This window comes from Mytilus californianus, unplaced genomic scaffold (assembly GCF_021869535.1).
Source record: "Mytilus californianus isolate M0D057914Y unplaced genomic scaffold, xbMytCali1.0.p SCAF_8, whole genome shotgun sequence".
Taxonomy (NCBI): domain Eukaryota; kingdom Metazoa; phylum Mollusca; class Bivalvia; order Mytilida; family Mytilidae; genus Mytilus; species Mytilus californianus.
The window spans coordinates 88,851,285-88,867,253 of record NW_026262734.1 but is presented as its reverse complement, the minus strand read 5'-3'; the positions used below and the strand labels follow the sequence as shown (position 1 = coordinate 88,867,253).

Sequence of the window (15,969 nt, the reverse complement as noted above, 5' to 3'; positions counted from 1 at the left end):
AGTTTACTTATCACAAATATAATGCTTAAATTACAACTAAGGAGATTTTTTTATTTTTCAACCTATCAAAACTCATTAATGCCTACTTATGGTGCAATGTAAAATGACACTTTTGCTGTAGTAAAATAATTGAAAAAAAAATTGAAATAAATATAGCTTTTTTATGGTTTATTTTTTAATGAACAGTTAATACAATCATCACATACATGTGACATATCAGTGCAGAAAGATCACTTATGATGTCATAAACAAAATTGAATATATTTGCCAAAAAAAACTCAATTTATGCACCTTTATTTAATAAAAAAAATATACTATGCAAGGCCTTCCCCAATAAGATATTTTACACACAATGTAAATTACATCTTGTAGCAAAATATCTTTATGGTAAGGCCTTGGTTAATATCTAAATATTTATGACAAGATCTGAAAATGGGTTTTTTCTAAAATTGTTTTGGAGTGTAAAGACTTAAGAAAAATATTTTTAGGGAAAAAACAAAAAATATGAATACTTATATATGATAAACTATTATGAACATCTAAAATGTTTTAGTGTCAGACATTATTCTGTATATTTCTAATACTTTTCTGTGTTGAAGGGGCCAAAATAGGTAGCATTATCATAGCTTTGTTTTACAAAAAAAAAAATATTCTTAGTATAAAAATAACTTGTCTGTACATATCACATGAAAATAACTTAATTTGGAAAAACATATTATTGGGAATTCTGTTGTAAGTTGGATACAATGTCTTCTGATGCTGGCATCACTTCTCTTTCTCTTCTTTCTTCCTGATTATTTGGATCAAGAGCTGAAAGAAAAAGAAAATTCTTTACTATTTTGTATATCAAGTAATAGAATTAATTATATTTGAATTTTTTTAAAACATGAAATGCATAATAAACAAAGGCATATAAGTTACCATATTTACAGTGCAAAGAATACAATGTGAGATAATCATAATTAATATAATTTCAACACTTCCTATAACTAGATGTGTCGGAACAACACGAATGACCCCCGTCTCAAAAAGTTGAAAAATCTGCAATTTCAACAACACATGTGGACACAAACATGCATGGATAGGATCCAGCTCTCAAGACCAATACTAGTTTGATGAAAAATTTCCTTGATCAATGAGTAGTTAAATTTCAAGCTGTTAGCAAATAGGAAGTGGATGTACTCTTGATGTGTTGAAACGACATGAAACGGAACGCAGCATAAACTTGATCTCTTACTCATCATGGTAGACTCATTGTCATTTTGCTTAGTTTCTTTTGTTACTTATTCTGACATCGGACTCGAGGACTCTGACTTTTTAAACTCATTTTTACTGTGCGTATTGCTGTGTGTTTGTTTATTCTACATTGGCTAAAGGTATAGGGTTGAGATCTCACAAAACATGTTTAACCCCGCCGCATTTTTGCGCCTGTCCCAAGTCAGGAGCCTCTGGCCTTTGTAAGTCTTGTATGTTTTTTTAATTTTAGTTCATTTATATGTCTTGGAGTTTAGTATGACGTCCATTTTCACATTTTTGTTTAGGGGCCAGCTGAAGCCCGCCTCCGGGTGCGGGATTTTCTCGCTGTTTGGAGGACCCATTAGTGGCCTTTGGCAGTTTTCTGCTCTTTGGTCGGGTTGTTGTCTCTTTGACACATTCCCCATTTCCATTCTCAATTTTATCACATTTCAAAAATCAGCCCAATATCTGAAGGGGTTTAGAAAAAAAATCCTGATAACTGTGATTTTCAACAATTTATCAAAGTCTCAAGTCCCTAATTTCGGCAAAAATTAGTAGAGTGGAATGAAACTTTAAATTGATCTGTAACTCATCATGGTTAACTCACATACCAAAAATCAGCCCAATATCTAAAGGCGTTTGGAAAAAAAGTCTGTATAACTGTGATTTTCAACAATTTATCAAAGTCCAAAGCCCGTAATTTCAGCAAAAATTAGCAGAGCAGAACGAAACTTAAACTTGGTCTGTAACTCATCATGGTTAACTCACATACCAAAATTCAAATCAATATCTGAAGGCATTTAGAAAAAAAGACCATTTAACTGTGATTTTCAAAATTTATCAAAGTCCAAAGCCCATAATTTCAGCAAAAATTAGTAGAGCCGAACGGAACTTTAAATTGATCTGTAACTCATCATGGTTAACTCACATACCAAAAATCAGCCCAATATCTGAAGGCGTTTAGAAAAAAAGTCTGTATAACTGTAATTTTCAACAATTTATCAAAGTCCAAAGCCCATAATTTCGAAAAAATTAGCAGAGCGGAACGAAACTTAAACCTGATCTGTAACTCATCATGGTTAACTCACATACCAAAAATCAGCCCAATATCTAAGGCGTTTAGAAAAAAAATCTGTATAACTTTGTTTGCTGCGGAATGACTGAATGACGGACAAGGGTAAAACTATATGGCCCAAACAACTTTGTTGCCATGGTCATAAAAAATAATAAGAAATTAAATATCCATCCATGTAACTACATGTCTCATCAATTCTAAAATGACATGCTTCTCTTGCTTTGTAAACAACAACTTGATAAAATTCTCTATATATGTATACTTATCGCATTAAAAATGTACAAAATTAAAATAAAATTATATTCTGCTAAAATCCATGGATGCTCTAGGTGCATTAACATGATTAACGTCATTTCAAAACATGATGTCATACCAAAGAAAAGTCTCAAACTGAAGGTTATTCCTTCAAATGTAAGCTCCAAATTCAGATAATATTGCAATATGGAGTTTAAAGGTAGATCTTGTTATATTTTCTAGTCTATGACATTATTCACACATTTATTGATTTTAGCAAGTCAACATGGCAGCTCAGTCAAAATTTACAACTGTGGAGAAATCATTTGACGGTAAATAGTAGCAAATGAAAACTAAAGGCTCTCAAGAGCCTGTGTCACTCACCTGTATATACTGTTGTTTTGGAAATCATGTAAAATAAGGTTTAAATCATGATAAATAGTATTAGATACTCTAATAATGATTGTGCATGAGGCCAAGTTTGGTTTAATTTGGCCCAGTAGTTAAATTAAAAGCAGGTCATCTCACTAGTAACTAGACTTACAATAGTTACTGAAGACCTCTTATCATTATTTAATTTTTTTTTTCAAGTTGTGAACATTTGAAATTGTTTTTTTTACAATTTTCCCTTATATTCTAAAGTAAATCCCTATGTTCTATTTTTAGCCATGGCGGCCATGTTGTTTGGATGGCAGGGTCATTTTTCAATCAAGATACCCTATTGAATATTGAGGCTAAGGTTCTATTTGGCCCAGTAGATTAAGCCGAGAAGATTTTTGTTAAAGATTACAAAAATTTACCAAAAAAAATGTTCAAAATTTGACTATAAGGCCAACTAAAATTAATTAGTAGATTTTCATCCAGATTTTTGAAAAAAATGGGGCGGGTGGGAGGATTTTATTTTTTAAATTTTATTTCATGTGAAACCCTCTTGTGAAGTGTTCTTCATATATGCAAGTGTATTAAGCTTATATCATGTATATTGATACATGTATAAGGAATCATACATAATTTTTCAAATTCTTAAATAAATATCTCTGGTTGGCAACCACTGATCTACCTGTAATTGCCGCCTTAGAAACCCATTTATAAATGTGGAAAAATGCTCTTTTCAGTTGGACTACCTACACTGAATTTATTTTGCATTCCAAGCGATGGTTTGTAGTCCCCATAAAATGAAGCAAATGTCAGTTTGTCATGCAAAACAAATATCATGAGTACAGAATAAAATGAAAACTCAAATAGTGTTGAAAATAATAGGGTTGGTGCCAATGCAAGATGCAAATATAATTACAATGGAAAACTTGAAAAAGTTGTTGAATGACTCTATTAATGGTATTGGGACAGAGGGTGTTAATGTGCTTTTTTTCAACAAAAAACGAAAACCATTGGTAAATGTAAGGGATTGCTGTAATAAAATACGTATGTTTGTAGACTTTTTGAACTCAATATACGGTCATAAATCTAACAAGTTCGTGCTTGTGTCAATTTCTTTAATCCAATTATGTTTTATTGTAACAATGTGTTCCACGATTCTTGCACTTTGGATATCGTTCACAGTCCAAATTTCCTTACACTAAGTCATTGTATAAATAAAAATATCCACGGTTTTTTAATCTCAGAACATTTGTGACATACCGATTTGCGTTCTTGGACACAGTGTATTACGTACTCGTAACCCGAATATTTCATGCCCTTCTCGTAAGTAAGTAAGTAATACAAAAACCGAAATTTGAAACAGGAAGTTTTGAATGAAACGAAATTATCGAGGGTTACCGGTAACGGAAATGAACAAAATCCGGAAATCGTAAGTTTTTCAAAATAAAAAAAATTGGGGCGGGACGATTTCAGAGGGGCGGGCAGGGATGAAAATCTATCAATTAATTTTAATTGGCCTAAAGGGCAATAACTCCTTAAGGGGTCAATTGAAAATTTTGGTCATAGTGACTTATTTGTAGATCGTACTATGCTAAACATTATTGCTGTTTACAGTTTATCTCTATCTATAATAATATTTAAGATAACAAGCATTCTGAGAGTATTGCATGGCAATACATAGTCCCCTACCGGGTAAAAATTCATTATACTGGAACAAAATGCTAACTTGTTCTATAACTTGTCATGGTGTAAACAAAAAGTAAATATCTTCAAGCTTGACGAAAAACAGTGTGGAAAACTGATTATATAAGTGTATTTTTCAAGTCCAAGGACCATAACTCTGCACAAAATTATTAGACGGAAACAAAAATTGGAACTTGATCTGTAACTTGTCATGATAAAACTATATACCAATTATCAATCAATATCTTATAAGCATGATTAAAAAAACATTAGATATGATTAATAGTTCTCTAAAATTAGATATGATGTAATACAGTGTACATCTATTTTCAAATTATAATCAGATATAATTAATAGTTCCAAATATTTTTTTCTTTCATTTGTCACAAACTAATATAGATTTGTAACTTATCTATAAAATGTCAACAACTTTTATCTACACAATGTAATATATTGAAACATATACATTAATAAAATAGATTATTATTTAATTAAAGGATTTCTCTTCATAATTTTGTTTTGATATATGTAGCATTCAGAAAATTAGTTTATACTAAATAACAAACAAACCTGTCAAAAAATTCTTCAAATAATTTAACAAAGAATGTCTTTTAATAAATGAGTTATCTCCCTTTGTACAAAAATATGGTTTAACATAGTACTCTAACATTAGATATGGTCCTGAGTTATGGTCCATAACTCTGGACTAAATCATCAGACCGGAACAAAATTCGAACTTGATCTATAACTTGTCATGATAAAACTATATACCAAATATCAAATCAATATCTTCAAGAAAGAAGAAAAAAAGTGTGGAAAGCTAATTTGCCAGACTGACGGATGGACAGATGGACAGACGGACAGACTGACAGAGTGCAAACCTAAAGTCCCCTTCGACTTCGTCGGTAGGGGACTAATAACCATGATAACCAAAAACTGCAAAATTTCCTTAAAATTAATAATTCAGGGGCAGCAACCCAACAATGGGTTGTCTGATTCATCTGAAAATTTCAGGGCAGATAGATCTAAAACTGATGAACATTTTTACCCTTGTCAAATTTGATCTAAATGCTTTAGTTTCAGACATGTCAGAGATAAAAGCCAAAAACTGCATTTTACCCCTATGTTTTATTTTTTAGCTATGTCGGCCATGTTGGTTGGCATTTGGGGTCAACAGACACATTTTTTAAATTAGTTACCCTAATGATGATTTTGGCCAAGTTTGGTTAAATTTGGCCCAGTAGTTTCAGTGGAAAAGATTTTTGTAAAAGTTAATGATGACGGATGACGACGGACGCCAAGTGATGAGAAAAGCTCACTTGGCCCTTCAGGCCAGGTGTGCTAAAAAATATGTTTTGATTGACATTATTTTTACTAGATGTTATTTAAGAAATTCTTTATGCAAGCGATAGATTTATTGGAAATTTATAGCTTTATTTTGCAAGAGGTAAAATAGAACAGCCAGGCACATGGAACACTTATCATGCTTATCTTTGCTTTAGTTTTTTCTAAATTGCCGTATTTGTCCTATTAAAATCGACGCTCTGGATAAAAATTGAATGTAACAGGTCAGGCCATGTGAAAATTTCCCAAAAATTATTACTTGCATAATTTATTTCTTAAATATTAAAGTGATAGTTACCCATAACATTTTGGTCTCCAACCTGGAGGTAAGTGTTATGTTCATGTTGATGGTTATGATGGTGGTGGTTTACAACTATAAAAGAAATTACATTTTCATGGAGAGACTTTTGTTTCATCCTAATTTTTATATGTAATAACATTAACAGTAGTAATTTTACTGCCCCAAATATGCATTTAAACAATTAATGTCTCTTCAGTGATGATTGAGACCAAAATATTTGAAAATCAAAAACCTAATACACATTTTGAGATCATAAAAATAAAATTGTGAGAGCAATTTTCATACTCTGATACACTAATAAATGTTTTTTTGACATCAAAGTAACATTATACAAAGTTATAACAGATGTTAAGCATCAATTGAAAGCTCTTTGGTTGGTATTTGCTCAATAATTTCACACGTTTTCATCTGAAGAAATAAAACACATGAATTATAGCACTAAACTCACCTGGAGTTGGGGAAGGGGAACTTGTGCTCCCATATTCTATTTCTGCGGCCCATTCTTGCAAATCTCGTTCTAAAATTTAAAAAAATATATCCATACTGTTTCATATATTTTGGTATCTTAGTTATTTACAATTTTAGGAAAATTAATGATCATATGTATTGAAGTAACATGAAAAATTACGATATAAAAATAAGTAGATGCGGTATACTTGCCAATGAGAGAAATATCCACCAAAGTTCAAATGACGATGATACATGGGAGATATTCTGATTTCTTTTCAATATGCTAGTAGATCAATTCTGTGATGACATACTTTACATACATACATATTTTCACAGCAGGAAGACATGTCACCCTACCTGGACTAATTATTCTGACTCTGGTCCAACCAGTCTTTGCTCTTACTCTTTAATGCTGTGTGCTTAGTGGAGAAACAGCAAATATCAATTTCAAAGTCTTTGGTTTGACCTGGACGGGTTCAAACCCACAACCTCCCACATTTGAAAATAAAAGGTATTTGAGGCAAACACACAACCACATGACCATCGAGATTGTATCTGAAATATTTGAAGAAAATTCACTTACCACTGTACTGAGCTAATGGATCTTTGTTCCATTTAGGGTCTTTGCCATCAGAAGTTGCAACTGTAAGTACCTTTTTCTTTGCCAGGTGATATAACAGTTTGTTGACAGCTTTTCTGGATTGTCCAATGCTACATTTTTGTGCTACATCTTTAGGCTTAAGATTCATATTTGGTTCAACAAATACAGAAATTATTTTCTTTAGGTTTTCTATAATGAAAAATAAACTGCTTTTTCTCATTAATCATGTTAGTTTAAAGGAACATAAGCCATGATTGCTAGCCAATCTGATTGATATACTTATCCTGTGTCCACGCTGCACTTATTACAAGGATCTTACAAAATTCTGGTATTCTTTTTGTTCTAGTTATTATTAAATCAATTGAAATTTCAACTTTTAAATTTTGAAAGTGTGTTTCATTATAACAAAACCAGAGGTCTCTTAAACCATGTAAACAGAAAAGAAAATGGAGCATCACCAAATCTTTGTAAGCAAAGTGTGGACACATGACCTGTATTTTAATCAGATTGATAGCTGGCCTGAATATCTAAGAATGCTACTTTATGTTTTTCCCTTCCTCCATGTCATATTGGTCCTATTAAAAGAAATCAAAATTATTTCAAATTTTTTGAATTTTTAGAATCAAATTTTAAATCAATATAGATTATTGAAACATTGCAATTTTCGTATAGCATATCATCATGATCATGAATGATACACAATCAAACTATAGTTTATTTAGGAAAAAGGGAAAACTACGGTTTCCATCAAGAAATACCAACAATTAGATAAATTAATTGTTGGATTTTCATTATTTTGCTATTGTACATGGTTGTAAAAATGGTAAAACATCAACTACTTGATACACAATATATAGCTCATTTGAACTTCACTGTGTTCAGTCAAGCTTCATACTGTGACAGGTTATATTTGACAGTATTACTATAATTGACTTTGATGGTTCACCTCAGTTGACAATTTTTTCTCAGGGTAACAATCTGCTCTATCACCCTCTTGGTTATGTGTTATTTATATAGTATTAAAATACAGTAAGTCTGATAATCTGTACAAACTTTGCTCAGATATTACTACTGTTGACCTTAATAACAGCAAAAGGACTACCTCATCTCAACTTTAATGCTACTTCTTTTTCTTTACTAAGACCTACCTAGTGTAGGTTTTAATCTTTGATCAATTTCTGTGTGTTGATGACAATTGACAGGTGCTGTCGTTTCTAGATTAATGTGACCAGCAGCTGAAAAAAAATCAACAAATACTGTAAATTTAGAAATTATTGCGTACATTTATTATTGCGATTTTTGAAGAACGGACAAAAATGTGAGATTAATTATTGCAATTTCAGGAAAACCTGCATACAGATATATGTATTAGATATCAGAATGCCAGTTCTTATTATTGAGATACTAACCCAGTCACATAATTCATAAAAACCTCGCAATATTTTATGAATTTACAGTATGAAATTTTGGTCTTGCAAAGCATACCCCCTGCACATAATTCAAAGTATAGGTAAATAGGAAGTAGGAGGCTAACAGATCAGAAAAGCGCAAACAGGTTGTCACAACTCATCATTATCAACAAACTGGTCAAGCTGCTGACAAAACATTGAGTCTGAGAGAAGCATGACAAAACTATTTGTTAGATATAAGGACAGAGAGACTAAATGAAAGTTAGTTACAATTGTCAATTAGCACGGTGAAGTCACTTTACAGCTAAAGCCAAGTTGCGATTTTGACAGGTGACAGGTTTCGACATAAAGAACAAAATTTACAATGCTTGTTATTCTAGGGCTGCAGATAAAATTTTGAGTCAGGTGAAATTTCGAATGACTTACTTTCAAATCAATTGGAGTAAATAAATCTACATTTATGTGTTTCAATTTTGGGATGAAAAAATAAGTTGACTAATGCAGAAATTTTAAAATAGCACATACATTTGTAGTTCAAAACAAAGAAAAAAGTTGACTGTAGTTTATGAAATATTTAATTGTATAAATAAATAAGTCAGAATTAAGTTTTCTTTTCAAAGTTTATCTCCCCTGATACTTTGCCAAAAACTTACTCAAAGTTAAACAAGCCTCGATTATTTTCTAGTTTACTTAAAATTCTTTAATCAAAGTTCAACCTTTCATCTCACTAACTTATAAACATCAAAATCTACAGAGTATAGATGACCATCATGTTATGTAACCATGGTAACTGTGCAAGCCTTCTAAAATTGTTCCTTTGAGGTATACAAACAGTAATGCCTATAGCCTCATTGCTTTTATGTTTTAAAGTGCCAATCTGCCTAAGAATCAGGCAGTGGTGAAAACATGACAAACAAAAACCCACTCAAGTTGACATTAATTTTTGTTCAAAATGTATAATGGTGCATGAATATAACATTCGTTTCCTTGTCCTGTTCTGGTAATTCAAGATATAATTTGGTTGAAATGCACTAGAAATTAAAAATTAAGGGGAGCTAACTCCGTAATTTGCTATCATTCTAACCAAAATTTATCTAGAGATTTCTCGAATTACCAGACACGCAGAAACGAAAGACCTACAATTTCTAACTCAGGGTGATGGTAACTTCAAAATATGATGGTTAGGTCGGTGGGTTTTTTTCGGCCATGTTTTGATTTTTTTCAAAATTGCCTGATTCTTACAAAGACTGGCACTTTAAAAGTTCTGAAATTTAAAGCATTCATAGCTATTTTGTCATAATTTAAAATAAAAGTGACAGTCATTTCATGTCAAAACTATACCTTATCCTGACTTGTGCTGAAAAATTCAACATAGTACCTTTAATTCAAAATAAAAAGATTTGGTATAATTGCCAATGATGTAGAAGTTACAACTAAAGGTTTTTTTATTTTTAATATGTTTGCAGATTAGAGCGCACTGGTTTCCGGAAGTTTGGTAGTACAAAAACATGTACTTCTGATTTGAGCAACAGTGCAAATACGCCCTCCCATTTAAATTTCATGTTTTTTTATTATTCAAAAGAAACTTTCTACAGTAATGCCAACTCCTATAATATCATTTGAAATCAAAATTACAACATATTTTACTAATTGACAAGTTACAGCTATGTGTAGGAACTATTTTGTTTAAAAATGTACTACTTTCTTGTATGTTCTTTCTGGCCAGGCCCCAATTACAGATTCTACACCATGAGACTTGAAAAAAGGCAGTATTTTGATAATAACAGACAAATCAAATGAGATTTTTTCATTGTTCATTCAATTATACTTCATGAATGTTTAAGACTTCTAATTAAGACAGGCAACTAAACACGTTAATAAATCAATGTAGTCCAGAGAAATTCGAGAAAAGAAGAAAATGTAACTTTTTTACCTATAGATCTAAGTAGCAAAAATCTAAATACTGAGGAAGAAAACTATATCTCCAGATTATTACCTATACCAGTACGTGAATATAACCAAGTACTGTATAACATATAAGTATTTCCCCCTACTGGCTATCAAAGACTTACAAATGGTTTGTGTATTTGGACCAGTCTGGACTTGTGAAACATATCTCTGCTGAACCCTGGATGACCGATCGTCTCCCTCCATTACTGTTTGTGTCATCATACAACCACGACTTGAACCACCTGTTGCACCAGACGCTGGGATGTCTGAAAAACTGTCCAAGGATGAATCAGGTGAAGATATCAAATCTGAATTATTCATAGATCTGTTTGGTGTAGAAGACGTTAAACTTGGTGCCAAACTTGATTCTAGAGAGTGTTCTCCACTTGCTGGCGGTGTTGTCTTAGGGCTGGTCTGTTCAGAATTGGATCTTATTGGTTCAAGAGAATGCTGTCCATTGGCTAAGGATGCTGCCTTTATGTTGGTGTCTTTAGTGGGTCTTTTTGAAATGGTCCTTTTGGCAGGTGGAGGTAGACCTGAAAATCAAGTACAGTCAGCTAGGCATAGTAAAAATTTTAAATTTTTTATCCTGTTTCTTCTTAAGATTACAGTAGTTTTTGTTATGTTTTTATTAAATAAATATAAGTAAATGTGACAGTGCTTTTCCCTATTAAATGAATCTCATTTATAAAAATATTCCCAGTTTCTGACATTTAAAACCAGGTTTAATCCACCATTTTCTACATTAGAAAATGTCTGTACCAAGTCAGGAATATGACAGTTGTTATCCATTCGTTTAATGTGTTTGAGAATTTGAGTTTGCTGTTTTGATTAGAAACTTTCCGTTTTGAATTTTCCTCAGAGTTCAGTATTTTTGTTATTTTACTTTTTAAATCAAGTCTGATATTTCTGTATAACTGCATAAGTTGAAACAGGCAAAAAAAAAAGCACTTATAGTACTGGTATATATAATGTTATATTATTTCAGGCAAATGTGTCATACATCCCTGTATTTGGTTGACATACTAATGTAAAAGTAAATGAATGGATTTATAAGAGGTACATTGTATTTGCCACTTTTCCATTATAGATATAATGTTAAACAAGAAGATCTCATTTTATGTGTTGCTTCTCTCAATCTTTTTCTTAAAAATTAAATCAATCAATTTGGCAGTCTACCATTTAGGTAGAATGCAAACTAAAGTCTATCCTCCCTAATGATTATTCATTTTGGTTAGCTTTGGTAATAATTTGGAAAACAAAATTATTTATGGATGTAATTTCTGTCATTATCTATGTAACCATTGGCTTCAGATTTTATGCCTACTATTTCCATGTGACTGCTGGTAACTAGAGGCCCATAACAATCTTAAGTCTATAAAAATAAACTGCTTCGCTGAGCGCAGCTGGATACGCCCGCAGAGGTCCAACCCTGAACAGTTGGGGCAAAAATGGACACAATATTCAAGCTTGATACAGGTCTGAATTTGGATTGTAATTAAATATTTGACATATTATAGGTTTCTGAATAAATGTAGTCAAAGAACTTGAAATTGGTTATATGAATTGAATTCATATTCAATTAAAGATTTCTTGCTGTTGTGCAATACACTGTGCAGTTGCGCAATACTTAGTACATCTGTTGTCAGACTATAGAAAACAATAACTTCTCAATGTTATATCAGAAATTTATAAAAAAACTAAATGGAGGTTATCTTAATAGATATAAATCAGTCATCAAAGTTTAATGAAAACCACTCTAAGCACTTTAAGGATATTGTCCAAAAACTTGAAAATCAACCCTTTTTTATGAATAAAATCTTATAACTCGGAAACGTAAAATCTAAAATTGATAAAAATCAAAAGGGAGCTTACAACAATAGATATAAACAATTTACCAAAGTTTCATAAAAAATGCTGAAAGCATTTTTGAGTTATTGTCCGAAAACTGGAAAATCCCCCTTTTTGTAATGAATAAAACCCCATAAATCAGAAACGTATAGTCTAAAATTTAAAAAAAATCAAAAGGGAGCTCATGCCGATAGAAATAAACAATTCACCAAAGTTTCTTGCAAATTGGTGAAAATGTTTTTGAGTTATTGTCCAAAAACTGGAAAATCCCCCCTATTTTAATGAATAAAACCCCATAACTCGGAAATGTAAAATCTAAAATTTATAAAATTCTAAAGGGAGCTTACATCAATACTGAATAGATATACATGTAAACAATTCACCAAAGTTTCATAAAAAATGCTGAAAGCATTTTTGAGTTATTGTCTGAAAACTGGAAACCCCCCTTTTTGTGCGAAAACCAATGTGTCTTTGGACGACGACGACGACACCAACGTCATACCAATATATGACCGCAAAATTTTTGCGGTCGTATAAAAATTCATTGTACTGGAACAAAATGCTAACTTGATCTATAACTTGTCCCCAGCATACTAGAGCTAGAGAGACACATGTGTAAAATCACCTTAAATCTGAAGGTAAAAGTCCCTTTACTCTGGAATAAAAAAACTTAACATTTTCAGAAACAATCTGTTGTGATTGAATTATTCAACTACACAAACAGATAAGTGTATGACTCAAACACAATTCATGACAGGAGGAGACAACTCTGTCAGAATTTCCACAATAACAGTATAGCTGTTATTTTCTGCAATAACTTAACTGTTTTAGTTATACCCTTGACTTATAAAAGTGTAAAACAAAGGATATTCAACCAATGACGTGATATTATTTTCATTTTGGAGTTCAAACAAAGAAATTGCACATAGTCCTTCCATTCTAACTGCACAAAATCAAATATGTGGCACTACTTACCATACATGTACAGTAAATAATTACATCAATTATAACTAATAGTATGTAATATTTACTTTCTATGCCTAAAGATGACTTTGGAACTGTATACTCATTGGTACTGCTTTCTAAACTTGTGCTTTCAATTCCTGCACATAAATCTACAATAAAAAAATCTTGACATATTTATAACTACATAATATAACTTCAAATATTCTGATTATCAGTAGCAATTTAAAAAAAATCATGACTCTCAAATTGATATTTACTAGTCGTGCATGGCATGCAGCATATTGACTGGTACTCTATGCTAAGAAGGTATAAAGATACCAGGTTTTATTGCTGGAGGAAGCCAGAGTGCCTGGAGAGAACATCCAACCTTCAGCAAAGAAAACTGACAATCCTAGTTAAGATTGGAGTCCAACACACCTGCCACATGCAAGTTTTAAACTCATAACCTCAGTGTTGACAGGCTGGTTATACAGTAGATAAACTACTTAGACCAACCAACTGCCAAGGCCTCTTTAAGGATGTTCGCTACTCTGTTTCAAAATAACAAGCTTTTTAAAAAACTGTTATAAATTGATAGTATATTTAAGAAATAATTCATGGGGGCTTGAATATACATGTTGTGTATCGTGAATTTACCACGGGTTGGCACTTTATGCTAAATATTTTACCCTGAGCGATAGCGAGGGGTAAAATATCAGCATAAGGGAACAACCCGGGGTAAAATCACGATATATTCAAGCCCCCATGAATTATTTCGATTCTAATAGGACAAATACGGCAATTCTTTTGGATCGAAGTGCTCTAGGTGAAGGCAAATATTTGCCGTTCCCATAAACAAACGCACTATTCAATTGACATAAAAGAACAGAGCAAACTGAATTAGTGACATGCTTAAACTATTTACAATAATGTATTTAAATAGGTTTGGATGAATTTAAATAAGAATTTTATTTATATATCTAATATGTATAAAAAAAAAATTGGATTATAACACATTTTAGCATCGTTTGTTTACGTTTCCTTGTTGTTATAATTTTCGGTTTCACAAGCGTGTATTCTCCCGTAAAATCCTCATATTTTTACGTCATCGTTGTATGACGTCGGGTAGCTCATTCATAAAAAAGCATGTGACGTGGGAGTACGATCGGAAGAGCCCAAACAATATATTCATATTTTAACACGGGTGTGTACCCAAAACGTATGAAGAACGTCATGTTAGGATTATAAATAAAGGAACTAAAAAAGCAGAAAAAATGAAGAGTTTGTGTGCTTGTTTTCGAGATATTAGCCATTGAAAATTTAGTGGGAAATAATTCTCTCTAGATTTTTCATACTTTTAACATTGTCCGCTTTTCTCTTTAAAAAACTATGAAAAAATAACAAGGATTATATAATAATTTCAAATATTGCTTTTAAAACTATATGTAATAAAATAATGAAAAGAAAAGTAGGGGTTAGTGGACAAAATTTTGTAATGGCAAAACATGGATAAAACCAGAGGATTCCAAAAATCTGGCAAAATTCAAACACAAGAGGAGCGAACATCCTTAACAAATGATGATGTTTTGTTTGCAAATCATATACAACATCATTCCTTATGTCATGTCTATATTCTTTATTATAATCTTTATTATCAAATTACCATTTAAGAATGATCCTGAAGGAACTGTATCCTCTGAAAAGTCTCCACTATGTATCTCTGAATCTAACTGCCATACATTTTCTCCAGCACCAGTCTTACATATAGACCCATTTTTCTCCATCAACACCAGACATTGTCTAACTTCTACTGCCAAAACATCCTGTTGTACTAATCTAGTAAGAAGGGAAGTTTCTTGTAGTGGTCCTTCTATCAATTCACTGTATATTAGTCCACAATAGTAATCTACAGTTGTGAAAATATGAATTGAATTACAGAATAATAAGTATGATAAGCATGATTAATAATTAAATAAATGTGGATAGTGTCCACATGTGGACACAGATGATGCCCCCGCTTGCATATCATATAGTTATAAAGGGACATAACTGAAGAACGGTAAAAGTGACACTACCCAAATTTGAACTTGATCTGAGTTTTGTGGTAATAAGCATTGTGTGTAAGTCTCATAACATTTGGTTGAGGCTAACTTAAGTAGAGAACAGAAACTAAAAATTCAGCAATTTTTCTATTTGTAATGACGCATAACTCTAGAACGGTTGTGTATAAGTTTTACAACATTTGGTTGAGACAAACTAAAAAATTCAGCAATTTTTATGTTTATAATGGGACATAACTCTAGAATGGTAAAAGTGTTGCCACCTAATTTCGTACTTAATCTGTATTATGTAGTAATTAGCATTGTGTATAAGTTTCAAAACATTTGGTTGAGGCAAACTCAAGTTAGAGAACTGAAACAAAAAAAATGTACTTGATCTTTACTGAGTTTTGTTGGAATGAATATTGTGTATAGGTTTCACAATGTTTGGCTGGGGAAAACTTCAGTTACCC

At 31.8% G+C, this 15,969-nt stretch overlaps 1 protein-coding gene across 1 annotated transcript; it reads right to left on the bottom strand.

The window, feature by feature from the left end:
• Nucleotides 1–47: 47 nt before the first annotated feature.
• LOC127711720 (uncharacterized) lies at nt 48–15,365 on the bottom strand. The gene is made up of 8 exons (XM_052217832.1): nt 15,121–15,365; nt 13,544–13,627; nt 10,784–11,197; nt 8,451–8,537; nt 7,285–7,491; nt 6,700–6,768; nt 6,249–6,323; nt 48–810 (listed from the first exon to the last, which is right to left on the bottom strand). The coding sequence occupies exons 1-8, from the start codon at nt 15,239–15,241 to the stop codon at nt 716–718; spliced, it is 1,152 nt and encodes a 383-aa protein (XP_052073792.1). The 5' UTR covers nt 15,242–15,365; the 3' UTR covers nt 48–715.
• Between the last annotated feature and the right edge of the window lie 604 nt (nt 15,366–15,969).